Genomic DNA, 17,650 nt, shown 5'->3' with positions numbered 1-17,650 from the left:
ATTGGCAGAAAGTTGTTCATAACCATTGTTTAAAATATTTATTTGTTTGGCTGCATCAGGCCTTAGTTGTCGCACGTGGGATCTTTAGTTGCAGCATGTAAACTTTTCGTTTCCTCATGTGGGATCTTAGTTCCCTGACTAGGGATCGAACCTGTGTCCCCTGCAGTAGAAGGTGGATTCTTAAGAACTGGACCACCAGGGAAGTCCCCATAATCATGTCCCCATTAATCCCTTTAAAATGTGTAGCATCTGTAGTGATGTCTCCCTCTTTTATTCCTACTACTAATAATTTACATTCTTCTCTTTTCTTTTTTTAATCCTTCTTATTAAAGGGTTATCAATTTTACTGATTTCTACCAAGAATTAGCTTTTAGTTTGATTTCTATTGTGTTTATCCATTTTCTGTTTCATTCATTTCTGCTTTTGTCTGTATTATTTCCTTCTGTTTATGTTAGACTCAACTTACTCTTTAAACTTAGTCTTTATATCTCTTTGTGTTGAAGCTTTGTGGCACTGATTTTAAACCTTTATTCTTTTCTAATAAAACTTTTAATGTTATAAATAACATTCATTTACATGTATCCACAAATTTTGAAACCTGAGGTTTGCATGTTTTAGTATTCAGTTCAAAGCATTTTCTGACCTCCCTAATATTTCTTTGGCCTCTGAGTTACTTACAAGTGTGATGTTTAATATTCAAATAGTTGAAATATTTCCAAATATCTTTTTGTTATTGATTTCTAATTTAATTCAGTTACGGTCAGAGACTATACTTTATATGATTTCGGTGTTTTTCTGTCCTGCCTCCTTTTTCTGGGAATCCGACTGTGTGTACATTGGGCTGCTTGATGCTGCCGCTGTCTGTTCATTTGTATTCAGTAGTTTCTTTTCTCCTGAGAGTAACAATCACTGAGAGAAGACAGCTTGAGATTTCCAGGCGTAGGTTTGGTCTGCTGTTTCTTGTCCAGTTTTCTCAGCTTTTGCTTCATGTGGTTTTGATGCTCCGTTACCACTTGCACACAGCATAGGATCGTTATGTGTTCTTGGTGATTTGACTTCTTTACCATTATGCAGGGCCTCTCGTTACCCCGGGTCATATTTCTTGTTCTGAGGTCTGTTTTCTCTGTAATACTACCACATGCATGTCCTGCCTTCTCTTCATTACTATTTGTGGAGTATGCCTTTATTTAACCTTTTACTTTCAACTTACTCAGGTCTTTATATTTAAATAGATTTCCTATAGATAGCATAGAGTGGATTCTTGTTTTTTTTAAAAGTATGACATTCTCTAACTTTTATTTGGAATGTGGAGATCATATCATTTACATTTAATGTGATTTCAGTATTACTGGGTTTAAATCTACCATTTTCCTATTTGTTTATTGTTTCATTTGTTCTTTCTTCCTTTTTCTCTAATTTTTTTTGCTTTATTTTGAAGTGAGAATTTTTTATTATTCCATTTTTATCTCTACCATGGATTTATTAATGGTAACTTGGGTGTTTTTAATGATTTATTTCAGTTTTACACTATACATTTCTAACTTATTAAGTCTACCTTCAAAGGGTATTAGCCCCCTTTGTATATTGTGTGAAAAACTTTCAACAAAATCTTCTATATCCCCTTCCTAATCTTTCTATTATCGTTGCCATACAGTTTATTCTACTTGTAATTACCACATTTCATTGTTACTATTTTCCAATGAGCAGTCAGTTACCTTGTTAAAGAGATTAAAAATGAGGGAAAACATCTTTTATGTTCATATATATACAGTTGCCGGTACTCTTCTTTTCTTTCTGTAGATCCAGATTCTTATTTGGTATCATTTTTTTTTATACCTAAAGAACTTCCTTTAGCATTTCTTTTTTTTATTTTTTATTTTTTTAAATTTTATTTTATTTTTAAACTTTACAATATTGTATTAGTTTTGCCAAACATCAAAATGAATCCACCACAGGTATACCCGTGCTCCCCATCCTGAACCCTCCTCCCTCCTCCCTCCCCATACCCTCCCTCTGGGTCGTCCCAGTGCACCAGCCCCAAGCATCCAGTATCGTGCATCGAACCTGGACTGGCGACTCATTTCATGAAGCAACTGACAAACAACTAATCTCAAAAATATACAAGCAACTCCTACAGCTCAATTCCAGAAAAATAAATGAACCAATCAAAAAATGGGCCAAAGAACTAAATAGACATTTCTCCAAAGAAGACATACAGATGGCTAACAAACACATGAAAAGATGCTCAACATCACTCATTATCAGAGAAATGCAAATCAAAACCACTATGAGGTACCATTTCACGCCAGTCAGAATGGCTGCGATCCAAAAGTCTACAAGCAATAAATGCTGGAGAGGGTGTGGAGAAAAGGGAACCCTCTTACACTGTTGGTGGGAATGCAAACTAGTACAGCCACTATGGAGAACAGTGTGGAGATTCCTTAAAAAACTGGAAATAGAACTGCCTTATGATCCAGCAATCCCACTGTTGGGCATACACACTGAGGAAACCAGAAGGGAAAGAGACACATGTACCCCAATGTTCATCGCAGCACTGTTTATAATAGCATTTCTTATAGTTGCAGGTCTGATTTTTTTCCCCTTATTTATTTCCATTTGCAAAAGATAGTATGACTGGATTTAGAGTTTTAATTATTTTATTTTTAAAATATTTTTGTAGTTTTTTAATTGAATTATAACCGATTTATAATGTTGCTTTAGTTTCAGGTGTGCAGCATAGGGATTCAGTTATATGTACATACGTATCTATTTTTTAGATTCTTTCCCTTATAGGTTATTATAAAATATTAAATATAATTGCCTGTGTTATACAGTGGGTCCTTGTTGTTTATCTACTTTACATACATTAGTGTCAGATCAGATCAGATCAGATCAGTCGCTCAGTCGTGTCCAACTCTTTGCGACCCCATGAATCGCAGCACACCAGGCCTCCTTGTCCATCACCAACTCCCGGAGTTCACTGAGACTCACATCCATGGAGTCGGTGATGCCATCCAGCCATCTCATCCTCTGTCGTCCCCTTCTCCTCCTGCCCCTAATCCCTCCCAGCATCAGAGTCTTTTCCAGTGAGTCAACTCTTCCCATGAGGTGGCCAAAGTACTGGAGTTTCAGCTTTAGCATCATTCCTTCCAAAGAAATCCCAGGGCTGATCTCCTTCACAATGGACTGGTTGGATCTCCTTGCAGTCCAAGGGACTCTCAAGAGTCTTCTCCAACACCACAGTTCAAAAGCATCAATTTTTCGGTGCTCAGCCTTCTTCACAGTCCAACTCTCACATCCATACATGACCACAGGAAAAACCATAGCCTTGACTAGCCGGACCTTTGTTGGAAAAGTAATGTCTCTGCTTTTGAATATGCTATCTAGGTTGGTCATAACTTTCCTTCCAAGGAGTAAGCGTCTTTTAATTTCATGGCTGCAGTCACCATCTGTAGTGATTTTGGAGCCCAGAAAAATAAAGTCTGACGCTGTTTCCACTGTTTCCCCATCTATTTCCCATGAAGTGGTGGGACTGGTTGCCATGATCTTCGTTTTCTGAATGTTGAGCTTTAAGCCAACTTTTTCAATCTCCACTCACTTTCATTAAGAAGTGTATATATGTATATATGTGTATATATTAGTGTATATATGTTAATCTCAAACTCATAATTTATCCCTCCTTCCTTTTTCCCTCTGGTAACCATAAGTTTGTTTTATATGTCGTAGGTCTATTTCTATTTTGTATATAAGTTTATTTGTATCCTTTTTTTTGTTTGTTTTTTTAGATTCCACATGTAAGTGATATTATATGGTATTTGTCATTGTCTGGCTTACTTCACTTAGTATGATCATCTCTAAGGCCTTCCATGTTGCTGCAAATGGCATTATTTCATTTTTTTAATGTTTATTTATTTATTTGGCTGTACAGGGTCTAAGTTGCATGTGGGATCTAGTTCCCCGAGCAAGGATTGAACTTGGGCTCAGGAGCATGGAGTCTTAGCCATCGGACCACACCACAGGAAGTCCCTCATTCTTTTTTATAGCTGAGTAATATCCCAATAAATATAATTTATATCAATTGCATTATGATATCTTCTTTATCCATTCATCTAGGGCAGCCCTTAGAGTTTTAGATTGACATTCTCCTCTAACTTTGTTCTGTTGCCTGCTAGGTCTGTTGTTATTCTTATTTCTGTTCACCTGGACTTAATTTTTCCTCTCCTCCGGCTGTTCCTGCCATTGGTTTTCAACAATTTTATTATGATACTGTGCCTTGGTGGTGTTTTCTTTGAGTTAGTTGAGCTTTTAGAACTTGATTTTATGGTTTTCATCCAATTTGGAAAAATTCTGGCCGTTTCTTCAAATATTATTTCTGCCTCACCCCCTTTTTCTGGGACTCCAATTTATATGTGTGTTAAACTGCTTAATATTGTCCATACTCCATTTATTTATTTACAACCTTCTACCCAGTCTGGTTTTCATTGGATATTTTTTTTTGCTCTGTCTCGAACTTCACTGATTTTTTTTTTCTCTGTGGCAGCTAATTAGTTTTTATCCCATACAGTGTATTTTTCCTATAGCACTTATTTTTATATTTAGAAGTTCCACATGAGTGTAGTTTAGTTTGCTCTTTTATACATCTCCCATTTCTCTCCTTATGATATTCATGTTTCCCTTCATATCTTGAACGTATTTATGATGTTTACAACTGCTGTTGTAAGATTCTTATTGGCAAAATATATCATCTCTGTCCTTCCTAGGTCTGTTTCTATTGATTAGGTTTTGGTTTTTTTTTTCTGGTTACGGGTCATATTTGCCTACTATTTTGAGTGTCCAGTACTGATTAGATGAATGACATTGTGAATTTCATATTGTTAGGTGCTGTTTTTTTTTTATTTTTTCGAGAGTATTAAACTTGGCTTGCAGTTTGTTAAGTTTGGAATCACTTTAATACATTTGAGGCTTGTTCTTAAAATGTATTAGGGCAGATCTAGGGCAGTGCTTAATCTATGGCTAATTTAGCTGCATAATAAGGGGACTGTCCAGGGCTTCTCAGGTGGCACCAATGGTAAAGAAGCAGCCTGCCGATGCAGGAGGCACAAGAGACGTGGGTTCAATCCCTGGGTTAGGAAGATCCCCTGGAGGAGGGCATGGCAACGCACTCCAGTATTCTTGCCTGGAAAATTCCATGGACAGAGTTGCTGACTGAAGTGACGTAGCATATACACACGCATACAAGGGGACTGTCCAGTTTCTTGTGCATTGAGGTTGGTCTCTCCATTCTGGTTGAGGGGGCCCGGGTGACTTCCCCAGCTGGGTAACCCTAGGAGTTATCATCCTACTGCATGTTAATGATTCTTTCCCCATTCCTGTGGAATTTGGTCATACGTATTGGGCTTCCCAGGTGGCTCAGTGGTGAAGAATTCACCTGTCAAGGCAGGAGATGTAGGTTTGATCCCTGGTCAGCAAGATCCCCTGGAGAAGGAAATTGGATCCCACTCCAGTATTCTTGACAGGGAAATCCCATGGACAGAAAAGCCTGGCAGGCTACAGGCCATGGGGTCGCAAAAGAGTCAGACACAACTTATCGTCTAAACAGAAATAGGCAGATTAGTTTCATCAAAGACTCCAGGGAACCCCCTACAATCTCAAGAGCTCTCTCTTTCTGACACGTCCTGTGCCTTAGTACTTTTCCCTGTAAATTCTAGCTGTCTCTGCCTGAGTTTTGATCTCTGTCTCTTAAAGGTGACCACTGTGCTTGTTCAGTTCCCTGCCTCCAGGCAGTAAGCAGGGCAGTCAGAGAGCGCACCACATTTGCTGCTTTTTCTGGGCTCACACCCCGGGTTGCCTGTTTGAAAGCAGTTGTATCGTGATCACTAGTTGTTTGCAGCTGGAGAGCAGTTCCTATGGTAGGGCATCCCTAATGGGCAGAAGTGAAAGTCCCCTCCCCATAGATTTTGATGCATAAATCTGTTCATTCCTTGACTTGTGAGCTTAAAGTGCATATCTCTAAAAATACATATGAAATTCTGATTAGGTGTGCTTTTTATTATGTTATGCATTTTCACGTTTCTCCAGGGTACACAGCCACTTTTCTAGTGGCTGCAAAATATTCCTTGAATGCCCATCCCAGAGTCTTCTAGCTGGCTGACTGTGAATATGTAGAAGTTGGAGAAGTCTCTTTTCTAGGTATGGAAATTATGGCCTTGACCTCTAAGGTCTGGCATCTTAAATTGAGAAGAAAGGAAGAACAGTGTCTGGCAATGCTGAACAGAGGCCGCTGACCCACTGATAGTCTCAGGTTGTGGATTCTACCTGTCAGATGATGTCTCAAGGAAGTACACCCACAACAACAATATAAGAGCACAGAAAAACAATATTAGAATATTGGGCAAACAGGTCCATAGCAGAATAGTCATACTGGAAATGGCACAGCCCTGAAACTCAGGACCTAGGGTGTAGTTAACAATTGGTAAAGTATGGTGCAGTAAAAGATGGTGTGGTCATTTCTGATGGCAAATATGTAACTCAGATAATTTCTACTCAGAAACACCTCTACAAAAATGTCAAGAATTGACTGTGCATAGGAGAGTATGGCATGTGCCCATTACTTAAAACTGAATACCAATGTAAATGTACAGGTCAACAAAAATTAGGGGGATTCATGGAGGACACACCCAGGACAGCGCTGCTGCTGGTTTTCTGTGTGATCCCGAGCAAATCCTTTCCTGCGTGTGCTCTTCAGTTTCACCTTCTGCATGTAACGAGGGGGCTGCGAATTGTATACTTGATGTCACACAGGGCTTTGCTTTTGTTGTGTTCATCTAATTAAGTTTCTAGTAAATACACTAAAAAGACACACTTCAAAGAAGCAATAGTGTGAGATGCTTTCTGCCTCTTGGGGTGTAACGGGCACCCCCTGCCCAGTCTCAGAACTTTGTGCTTGTGGGTGTTGGGGAGCCTCCCATCCAGACTCAGAACACAGCACTTCCCATTCCCCGAGTGCTTACTCCATGCTGGGCACTGTGCCCACTGCTCTTTCCTTATGTTATCTCTTATTAGTCCTTCTAACAATTGTGGGATTATCTTCATTCTTCCAAGTGATGAAAATGGTGCTTTGCAGGCATCAGATAGTTGTCTAAGGAGCCAGAATTTGAACCCAGGCCTGAGTCCCAGAGACCAGTCTCGTCTTCACTTGCGTGCTCTAGTTCTCTCCTTGTTAGCTGACAGGCCTCTGGCACTTCAAGGAAATACACTGTCCCCTTTGTGCCCACAGCGGACAACGAAAACAACATTGCCTCCAACCAGTCCCGATCGCCCCCTGCTGTTGTGGAGGAGAAGTGGAAGGCCCAAGCCCAGAGGAACAGCGCCAACAACAGTAGGTCTTTCCCAGGCGGACGCCGCGGACTGGAGGAAGTCTGCTCCAGCCCTCCTGCTGCTTCTCTGCCCCCCTCCCCACCCCCGTACCTCCCATGGTGATGCGAGACCACGCATAACGGTTTACCAAGCACTTTCACACCTGAGACCTAGTTGATGGGAATTCCGACCTCACAGGATGGACAGAGGAGGCCTGGGGAGACCTGATCTCTTTGTGATCAGAGAACACAAATTCATGACAGAATCAGAATTAGAATTCACCCTGCACAATTTCTCTGGTCTGCTTTTTCCTGACACTGTGGCCTCAGGTATCTTATTCACTAACGCCTTCTGTATCAGAGGCTGTTTCTGTTTTGAGGAACTGGTTAGACTAGTTAGCTTCAGAGGTCGAGGTGAATGGCACATGCAGCAAATATTTGCACACATACCACTACCCTCTGTTCCCATGCCCATGGCAGGCATTTCTAGTCAATCACAGAACTTCATGGCATGGCAGGCATTTCTAGTCAATCACAGAACTTCATTCCTGGGAGACTGTCACATGTTAAAGACTTGCCGCCACCATTGGTTTGCACACAAGATGAAATCACTTCGTAATTCCTAATACTAGATGCTTGAGTATTAGGCTGCTGCCAGACCAATAAGCCTAGAATGCCAGGATTAATCACGCCTCTCTTTGTGTCCCCCCACCTCCCAGCCACGACCAGTGGTTTGACACCCAACAGCATGATCCCCGAGAAGGAGCGGCAGAACATCGCAGAGCGGCTGGGGCGGGTCATGTGCGCCGACCTGGGTGCTCTGAGCGTGGTGAGCGGGAAGGAGTTCCTGAAGCTGGCCCAGACGCTGGTGGACAGCGGCGCCCGCTACGGGGCCTTCTCGGTCACCGAGATCCTGGGCAACTTCAACACGCTGGCGCTGAAGCACCTGCCGCGCATGTACAACCAGGTGAAGGTGAAGGTGACGTGCGCCTTGGGCAGCAACGCCTGCCTGGGCATCGGCGTGACCTGCCACTCGCAGAGCGTCGGCCCCGACTCTTGCTACATTCTCACGGCCTACCAGGCCGAGGGCAACCACATCAAGAGCTACGTGCTAGGCGTGAAGGGTGCGGACATCCGCGACAGTGGCGACCTGGTGCACCACTGGGTGCAGAACGTGCTGTCGGAGTTCGTGATGTCGGAGATCAGGACCGTGTACGTGACGGACTGCCGGGTGAGCGCCTCCGCCTTCTCCAAGGCCGGCATGTGCCTGCGCTGCTCAGCCTGTGCCTTGAACTCGGTGGTGCAGAGCGTGCTGAGCAAGCGGACGCTGCAGGCCCGCAGCATGCACGAGGTCATCGAGCTGCTCAACGTGTGCGAGGACCTGGCGGGCTCCACCGGCCTCGCCAAGGAGACCTTTGGCTCGCTGGAGGAGACCTCACCGCCGCCCTGCTGGAACTCGGTCACGGACTCGCTGCTGCTGGTGCACGAGCGCTACGAGCAGATCTGCGAGTTCTACAGCCGGGCCAAGAAGATGAACCTCATCCAGAGCCTCAACAAGCACCTGCTCAGCAACCTGGCCGCCATCCTGACGCCGGTGAAGCAGGCGGTCATCGAGCTGAGCAACGAGAGCCAGCCCACCCTGCAGCTGGTGCTCCCCACCTACGTCAGGCTGGAGAAGCTGTTCACGGCCAAGGCCAACGACGCGGGCACCGTGAGCAAGCTGTGCCACCTCTTCCTGGAGGCGCTCAAGGAGAACTTCAAGGTGCACCCAGCGCACAAGGTGGCCATGATCCTGGACCCGCAGCAAAAGCTGCGGCCCGTCCCCCCCTACCAGCACGAGGAGATCATCGGCAAGGTGTGCGAGCTCATCAATGAGGTCAAGGAGTCCTGGACTGAGGAGGCCGACTTCGAGCCTGCAGCCAAGAAGCCCCGCTCCGCCCCCGGAGAAAACCCTGCCACCCAGGAGGACGACCGGCTCGGGAAGAACGAAGTGTACGATTACCTGCAGGAGCCCCTCTTCCAGGCCACCCCCGATCTCTTCCAGTACTGGTCGTGCGTGACCCAAAAGCACACAAAACTCGCCAGGCTCGCCTTCTGGCTCCTCGCGGTGCCGGCCGTGGGGGCCAGGAGCGGGTGTGTAAATATGTGTGAACAAGCACTTCTCATCAAAAGGAGGCGACTGCTGAGTCCAGAAGATATGAACAAACTCATGTTTCTGAAATCCAACATGCTTTAAGACTTCCAGATTGAAAAAAAAATACGAAAGAGGAAAAGAGAACGTTCAAAGAAGAAGGAAAAAAACCCACACAACACTGTCGCAAACAAAGAAGAGGAATTTAAGTTCTAAACACTGTGGACCTCATTATAAATGCCCCCTGGAAACTTAAGTGCTTTTTTTCAGTGTGAGTGTGCATGTGTGTGCACGGGCAGCTCTGTGCTCATCTGCGTGGCTGCCGAAGTGTTGCACACACGTGCACACACATACTCCCCTGGTGCATGCATGCATGCTCCCTTGTGGGCACGTGTGCATTAAACTGGGCGTGTCAGGAAAGCTGAGTGTTTGGGAAAGAGGGAAGACGCTTCACTTCCTTTTCTCAGTGAGGGGGCTTTAAAAGACTCCATTTTCAGGTGTGCAGATTGTACAAACTGATGTTGTGAAATGTTCAGGCAGCTGAGATCTGAAGTGACTTGACGCTCTCTGTCCTTCACCCTGTGGTCCCCCTACTGCCCGTCACCCCTGCCCCTAGTCTTCCTGACCCTATCACACCCCACTCCTCCCCAGCTGCCCTGCCATGGATTCTCCAAACTGCATCAGATGGACAGCTTCTGCACTGGACTTTGTTCTCGTTCACCTTCAGGGCATTGAGCTGCTGCCTTTACGATACCCCTGGGTGTCAGGGGGCAGCCGCCTTAGAAACACACCTATCTATTTCCCCAAATCAGGAAAGGAGACTTTTAAGAATATAAAGCTGACCTTTTGCTTTTTAATATAAGAGAGGAAAAAAAAGACATTTTCAAAGAAGTATAAGATAACTGTCTCCACTCCTTAATAATTTTTTCCTAACATTTTAGCAGTTTTTGCCTTTTTTTTTTTTTTTCAAATTTGATTTAGACTCTGCTAGGAGGCACTGAATGTCTATAACTTATATTTTGGAGGGTTTTTTTTGTGTTTTTTTTTTTGATTGCCCTTTTTGTTCCTCGAGTCACACTGTAAACTAGCTCATCTCAGTGGTGTATTCAGTATCCTGAGGTTTTTATCAACCTTCCCTGTACAGTCCAGTTTTCCTGTATTTGAAACAGCCAAGACCGTGAACTTGGCTGTGCTGTTTGGAGACCAGGAGAGGTGTTAGAGTCACAGGTCTCGCAGACGTGGGATTTGGTGGAAGCCACAGAGAAACGTGGCTTAGGAGTGCTGACTGTAAGTAGAAGACCGCCCTCCTGGCTCGCTGCGTCTGGTCCTGCGAATGTCTGATTTCTGTACCCAGAGTGCATTACACTACTTGCCGCGTCACTGACCCTTCGGCTCAGCAGGGAATCCTGAGTTGATCCATGTTCGCATCCATCACACCTCAGACCCACAACCTCCTCTTCCTCCCCAGGACCCCTGAGATTCTGGGAGTTCCACTGCCCACGGCCCTGGGGGTCCCCCACATGAGCCTCAGCCCTCCTTCCAGGACGGTGGTTGAGCACGGTGCCTTGCGGGCCAAATGACGGATGTTTGAGGGTGGAATGGCATTAGGCCACATTCAACTTGATGCTGTGAAAGATGGTTTTAGGCTTTTCTTCCTCTGTGAGCGGTTTAGGTTCCACACACTTAGCCTAAATGCCAACAGGGTGACCCTTTCCCCTCTCAAGAGGTGGTTTTGTTAGGATCAGTGCTCAGCCTCCCACCCCACCTCTCAGTGAATATGTACTGGTGATCCAGTATCCCCTCGGTGCCCACCATCGCGGGGGGCACCATTTGCAAAGGCACATTCTACCATCCTGGGGGGCTGACCAAGTCCACCACATCCCTCCTTAGTAATAAACCATTGTTCAACTGCGAGATACCTCGATTTCAAAAAGCACTGTACAACAGCCCTCTCCCCGCTCCCCGGTCCATGGCAGTAACGTTGGGGAAGTTAATTTAAAAACTCAAGGCTTAGGATCATGGACCAGAACACTGTCCCGGGTGCCAAGCCTGCTCAATTTGCCTCATGAGAACTAACCCTCCGCATCTTGGACACACTGAAATGCATCCCAGAGGGTCGTTTCCACGTTCACTGCAGCAAGCCATGGTCTCAGGAACCATCATGCCATTTCCTCTCCTGGAGAAGTTCTGGGCACTTACTCCACATTTCCAAGGGGTGTCACACCATCAGAAGAGCCTCTTACCTGCACTGGACAGTCACCGCGTGTCACATTCTATAGTATATGGGAGCATTGACAGGCTATTTGATGAGACTTTGGGAGACCTTCCAGAAGGTGGCTGCAGGCTTGCTGGTGGGTGAGATGCCTACAACCAAAGGCCTCCAGCCTTGCTGCCGGGGAGACCTGGCACTCTGAGCCACACAGGAGGGTGGAAGCTGCCTGTGTTGTGTAGTTGGTAGGAGTCAAGCCTCGGAGCCCATCCTCTCTCTGCTTTTGAGCGGGGAGCTGTGCTGGTCTTGCCTCATTTTAGGGGCCACTCCACAAGTCGGCATTTCACTGTGTTGCAAAGCCATCAGGACCAAGCCCAAGTATCAGCGTCCTTCTCCTTGGAACTCGGGGATGTCTGCCCTCCAGCATGAAATTTCTAGGAAGTCTTACTAAATTCCAGGTATCTACTTAAACGTGTCACCTCCTGTTCTGTCCCTCCTTTCCACCTCAGTTCGATCCTTAGGGCTTGGCTTACTCTGCAGAGATGACGTGAGTGCCACTCGGTTTCTGAAGGCTGTCTCCTGGGACTTCCTCATCCAGATAACAGGCATAAGGTCGCAGGTAGTCATTTCTCTCTTCCAGTCTTTCGTCCTTCAGACACTCTTGTTGCCAGTAGGAAGGGCTGTACCAAGGTGCCCCTCCTCTGTCTGCTTTCTCACGCAGGCAGCTTGCCTACTGCAGATCCCCTTGCAGTGAACAGCTTAATAAAACCCAAAGATCTCACAGGCCTAGCCACTGGCCCCTTGTCTCCAGCAATATCCACCCTATCCAAATTCTAGCTCAGCCAAAGGATTGAGGTCGGCTCTTCCAGCTCATCTCCTGGTGCCTGCCCTGACATGGACCTTCAGAAAGTTTCTGTCTTCTGGCTCCCCGTTCTGTGGCACTGACCACTATGGGACTCTACAGCTCAAGGCAGTCAATTGCCTGCTGACTTGGACACAGTTTGCCAGAAGTGTGTGATTCCCAGGACATAAGGGGCCTTGCTGCTGACATGCATGGACCCCAGCAAGGAGGCGGAGAAAACACACGTCCACTCTGCAGGGTTTTCCTGCTTCCTCTGAGGTCAGTCAGCTTCGCCACCATAGCCCAAGCCAAGGACCATAGCCTTATGGGTGGTGCCACAGATGTGGAGTAACCAAGGGATCTCTGCTCCAAGAGCAGGCGTGCCATCCCAGTTGTCATGAATGGATGCCTGGACTTGTGCCAACATGGTTCTTCTTCCCTCTGCCCAGGTCCACCAGCCAGGCCTCCCTCCAGATGGTAGCTAGAGACCAGGAAACAGAGGGGCCATCAGATGAAGCTCCTTATGGCTACTCTTCATTTCAGGGTTCACGGCATAGAAAACCACCTACTGTGCCTGTGAGTGAGGACACTGCCATCACCCTGCCTGGCAGCTTCATGGTTAGCATCCAGGCTTTGGCTCTTGGCTGGAAAAAGGGTGCTGTGGTTTCCTGGTGAGGAGAGAGCAGTCCAATGATGCAGTTGAGAGGTTCTGCGTCTCCTGATTTTTGGGAAGGACTCTCTCGGACATCAGCTCTGTAGGCTGGTGAGCCTCCTGTCCTTCAGCTTGCTCTCTTCTCTCCTGTACTTTCAAGAAACACCAGAGAAAAACTCTGCAAGGCATGTTTTCCACCGTGAAGCTGACCCTCTGCCCTTAGGGGTCACCCAGGCTTGTGCTTTAACTTGGACTAAACTCTTTGGAAAGTGGGAGCCCAAAGAGCTGTTGGGGATGCCTCAGGCACTCTGGGAGGCCACAGCTTCACAGGGAAGGTTTGGAACGAACCTGGGATGCCGATGGAGAAGGGAGGTCCCGTGAGGAATGACCCACAAGGGGACAGTACTGGGATGTTGCCATGACGACAGGTGTGCTGGCAAAGATGGAGTGAGGAGCATCCAGGGCACAGCTGGAAGTCTCCTCCTGCCCGCATGGAGCTGGGCAAGTTCATAGCTCTGCCCTTGCCTGGGGAGCAGTGGTAGCACCTCTGTGCCTGGGATGTACCTAGAGGAGGGCTTCTAGAAAGGCCGCTGCTTAGATGAAACCAAGAGGTAAGGAAGGCTCAGGCTGTCCCCTGGAGACGGCAGGTGGGGAGGGGGGCTCCTGTCTGGGCCCCACCGGCCCCGCCTCTGCCCACTCGTCACTGTGGCTAATGTTTGCTAGGCCAGTTATGGTGAACCAATGAGACAGTGTTTTCCCTCTTGAGTTTCCCCTCCCACTTCTCCCTTCTCTGGGTTTTTGGGAGGATCTTGTTGTAGTTGTTGTTTCCCTTCCTCTCTCGTTTGGGTTTGAGGATCGTAGTCCGTGGAGCCCCACCATTCTCTAGAGGGGCCCTGTGGTTCTGTGCAAAGAGGCACCTGCTCCCGCTTTGATGACGGTGAAGGGCATCGGGTTGCTATTGTGTATTCATGGCCCCACCGCTGTCACCACCATGGGCGTTGCTTTAAAGATTCGACTCCGGTACCGAGAAGGATGTGCTAGGTCTTCAGTTGGGTGTCAGCATCAGGACCCACCAAGGCCTCCCGACCCACATGTCCCACCAGGCACCTTCGACTCTTCGAACCAAAGTTCCTTTTAGGGGCACAGCCCAGCCTTGTCCGCAACCTCAGGGGCCTGGGATCCCTATGGCGCTTCCTGAAGTCCAGGTTGGCAGAGACCATGGAGTCTGAGGCCAACCGGAAGGGGGGCTCTTCCCACAACCCAGGTGCCAGCCGGTCCCCGCCTAGGACCCTTCCCTCCCACCCAAACGGGGTCCCAGATCGGGTAGCCGGGTTCCAAAGCAGTGAGCAAGCTCGTGGACTGGCACAGGGCTGGAACTCGCCAGCCAGGAGACAGAGGGCCCCATGGGGCTGCAAGCTCCCAGACCCACTGGACAGCGTGTCCAGGGCCATTCAGATTCCAAGCATCAGGAGGTCATTTTGTACAACCACCTGAAGCAGAGATATTTTTTAAAGAGCATAAATTATTTTCAGTTGTTCTCTGATGACCCTATCTTTTTTTCCCCCCATAACTTCATGTTGGTGATTCTTTCACATCAGGTAAATCTTATGAAAGCCTTGGTGCCCCCTCCCTCCCAGGCCCCACTCAGTAACCACGTGTGTGCACCCCCATCCTTTCTCAGTAGTTAAAGACGTTCTAGGCAATACCATGGGCACATCTGACTGTGTCTCTCTCTTCGAGTGCAAGAAACTCAAGTCATCTTAAAAAAATACAAAAAAAAAAAATTTACAAAAAAAAGAAACACACAAAAAAATATCTTTTTTAGGCCAGAGTTTTCTACAGGTATTAATGAATATTTTTCTTAATCCTTATAAGTTTTATGTGTTTAATATTTCTTAATACCGGTAGCATTAATTTATACTTTTGTAGCAACACAATATTTTTATAAACAGCCAGTGCTTGGCTCAAGTCTCCACAAGGGGTTTGTGCAGGGTTTTCTTGGGACCCTGTGTACCATGTACTGTATTTAAAAAAAAAAAAAGTTACCTAGTGTCACCCTTGCTGTGTTAATTAACAAAAGACGTTGTTTGCGATCTCCTGTGTCGTTGGTGTGGATCCAACAGCTCTGCAAGGAGTCACGTTGCATGGGGGTTGAGTTGATGGTTCTTGTGATTTGTAAACCCCCGAGACCAAACTTGAGGGTTTATTTAGGGTTTTCTGTTTGTCCTTTGGGTTTTCGGTTTCATTTTGGTTTGGGTACCGTTTCTCCATTTATAGCCAAATCAGTTTTGTGGTGTTTAAAACTTTTACTGATGTCAAATGGAGGAAAGGAACAGAAAAAAAAATTTTTTTACAAAAGTAATAAAATTTAAAACTGAGCTGTTTAAATGTTGCTGTTTTTACCTGTCTGTTCTTGTCCAAAAGTGGGACATTCCCAGGGTGAAGAGGAAGGGTCCACTTGGTTCCTTAAATCGCCAAAAGCCCCAGCCCAGAATTCAACACCCCCTACCCTCCTCCCCTGAATTCTTGCAACATTATTTCCCAGTTGGTTGATGCCAAGGCAAAAAGACATCCTTTTAATGGTTAGAGAGAATCAGTTGCTTAAATAAATGATTTCATGTCAGTGTTGTATTTATGGTTTTACAATAAAACGACCTTTAGGAAGATGGCAGTGCGTGGCGTTATTTCTTGGGCTTGGGGTTGGGCCATGTCATCCAGGCAGGAGCAGGGCACTGGAGAGTAGAGATGGACAGAGGCAGACGTCGCCTGGGGGTGATGGAGCTGGAGTCCATCCCGAGGGGACATCAGATGAGGTCAGGGTGACCCTGGACACCAGAGCCGGGTCAGAGATAGCTGACGAATGAGGCCCAAGAGCACGTGGCCCCCGGGGCCTTGCTCTTGAGCGCTGGCCCAGGGGAGGAAGGGTGGCCCAGGCCCCAAGGAGCACACCCAGGTTTGCCTGGAGTGACGTCATTTATGTGATGTCATGGGTTGTATGTACCATCCGTTTTCTGAGGAAGGGTGCCCGTGGCTTTTGCCAAGTTCCAGATGGCATCTGTGACTCTGAAGAATCAGTGGGAGCTGTCAGAGACACATTCAAACCCCGTGTCTGGACACACTGTCTCCAGTGCAGTCCAGAGTGGAAAGCCTGCCTGGGGAGGGAAGGCACTCTCCACCCCAGGAGAGGTGCAGACAGAGCCCAGACACTACACTGGGGGCCTGCCAGGCAGCCAGGCCAGCTCCCTTGGGTGCCCTCCTCTCTCTGTCCTTCTGAAGCTCTGAGCAGCGCCCTGATGCGGCAGCCCACCCAGGCTTCCCAGTGGCTTTCTCGCAGCACCCCCTTTCCTAAACCTCCCTCCCCACTCGCTGACTGCTGAAACGCTGCCATGCTCCAAGCCAGCTCTCCACTCCTCCAGGACGGGTGACTGTCCTCCCCTACCTGCCCAGAGTTAGTGCAGCCATCTCCTAGGTGAAGCACACGCCCACGTTCCCCTTGCCCTGTGGTCACTTGCAGGCCTTGAGCTCCTTCGCCCCCAGCACTGGCCTCCCGGAGGATGTGTGTGGAGTTCGAAGTGTCTGCAGGAGGGTGTCTGGCCCTGCCAAATTTCCCAGGTGGCCATCACTCTAGCCAGGTTAAGAATCAGAGTCCTTCACGAGGGCCCAGCCAGGGTGGACTCGCCCTGAGCCTCACGCTGCAGACAGGCTCATCGACGCTCGGCTTGGATAGTCGGACTGAAGGCAAGTCTGAGACAGTAGTGCCGCCAGAAGGCAGCTGTGGCCTGAGCCGGGAGCAGGGAAGGAGGGGTGACCGCTTCTCCTGAAGCAGACCTGCTGTTGCCAGAACAGCCAGCACCTTGGGCTTCATCCCCGTCCTTAACCCGATACAGTCAGTGAAAGTAAAAGTGAAAGTCGCTCAGTCATGTCCGGCTCTGGGACCCCGTGGACTATACGGTCCATGGAATTCTCCAGGCCAGAATACTGCAGTGGGTAGTTTTACCCTTCTCCAGTGGATCTTCCCAACCCAGGAATCGAACCGGGGTCTCCTACATTGCAAGCGGATTTCTTTACCAACAGCTGTCAGTGCACTCCCCAAAAGGGGTGCACTGCTGGGTCAGCTGAACAACTTCCCATCAATCAAATCGCAGGGGTCACAGCATGAATGGGCTGTGAGTCTCAGCCAGCCTCCCAGAGGCACCAGCCCTGCCCTCAGAAGCCCCTTCTGTGGGAGTTTCCTGCTCAGCATACCACGTGGACATCCCAGAGCCGGTGGGTGAAGTTCAATCAAGGAGTTTCTATGGGCTCTGAAACAAAAGTCAGGAGTCTTGCTGGAGCAAAAAGACTCCCCCCGCAACCTCAGAATACCAGAATCCAGTAAGGCCAGGGCGTGGCCAGAGCCTTGGTATGGCTGAGGGGCCAGCCTCTGGATTTTAAAATTAAAAAACAAAAACCACATTTTTCTGAG

The 17,650-nt window shown here is 47.5% G+C and overlaps 1 protein-coding gene across 1 annotated transcript in view; it reads left to right on the top strand.

Moving 5' to 3' along the window:
• Nucleotides 1–15,859, top strand: part of ZNF618 (zinc finger protein 618) — a 123,669-nt gene extending 107,810 nt beyond the window's left edge. The window contains exons 15-16 of the mRNA XM_010835192.1: nt 7,277–7,378; nt 8,075–15,859. Of these exons, the coding sequence (XP_010833494.1) occupies nt 7,277–7,378; nt 8,075–9,591 (1,619 nt within the window). The 3' untranslated portion in view covers nt 9,592–15,859. The remainder of the gene's footprint in view (nt 1–7,276; nt 7,379–8,074) is intronic.
• The last annotated feature ends 1,791 nt before the right edge of the window (nt 15,860–17,650 follow it).

The sequence above is a fragment of the Bison bison genome, unplaced genomic scaffold (assembly GCF_000754665.1).
Source record: "Bison bison bison isolate TAMUID 2011002044 unplaced genomic scaffold, Bison_UMD1.0 scf7180017864039, whole genome shotgun sequence".
NCBI classification, from domain to species: Eukaryota; Metazoa; Chordata; class Mammalia; order Artiodactyla; family Bovidae; genus Bison; species Bison bison.
Note: the sequence above shows the minus strand (reverse complement) of the source record. Positions and strands in the feature narration are given on the sequence as shown.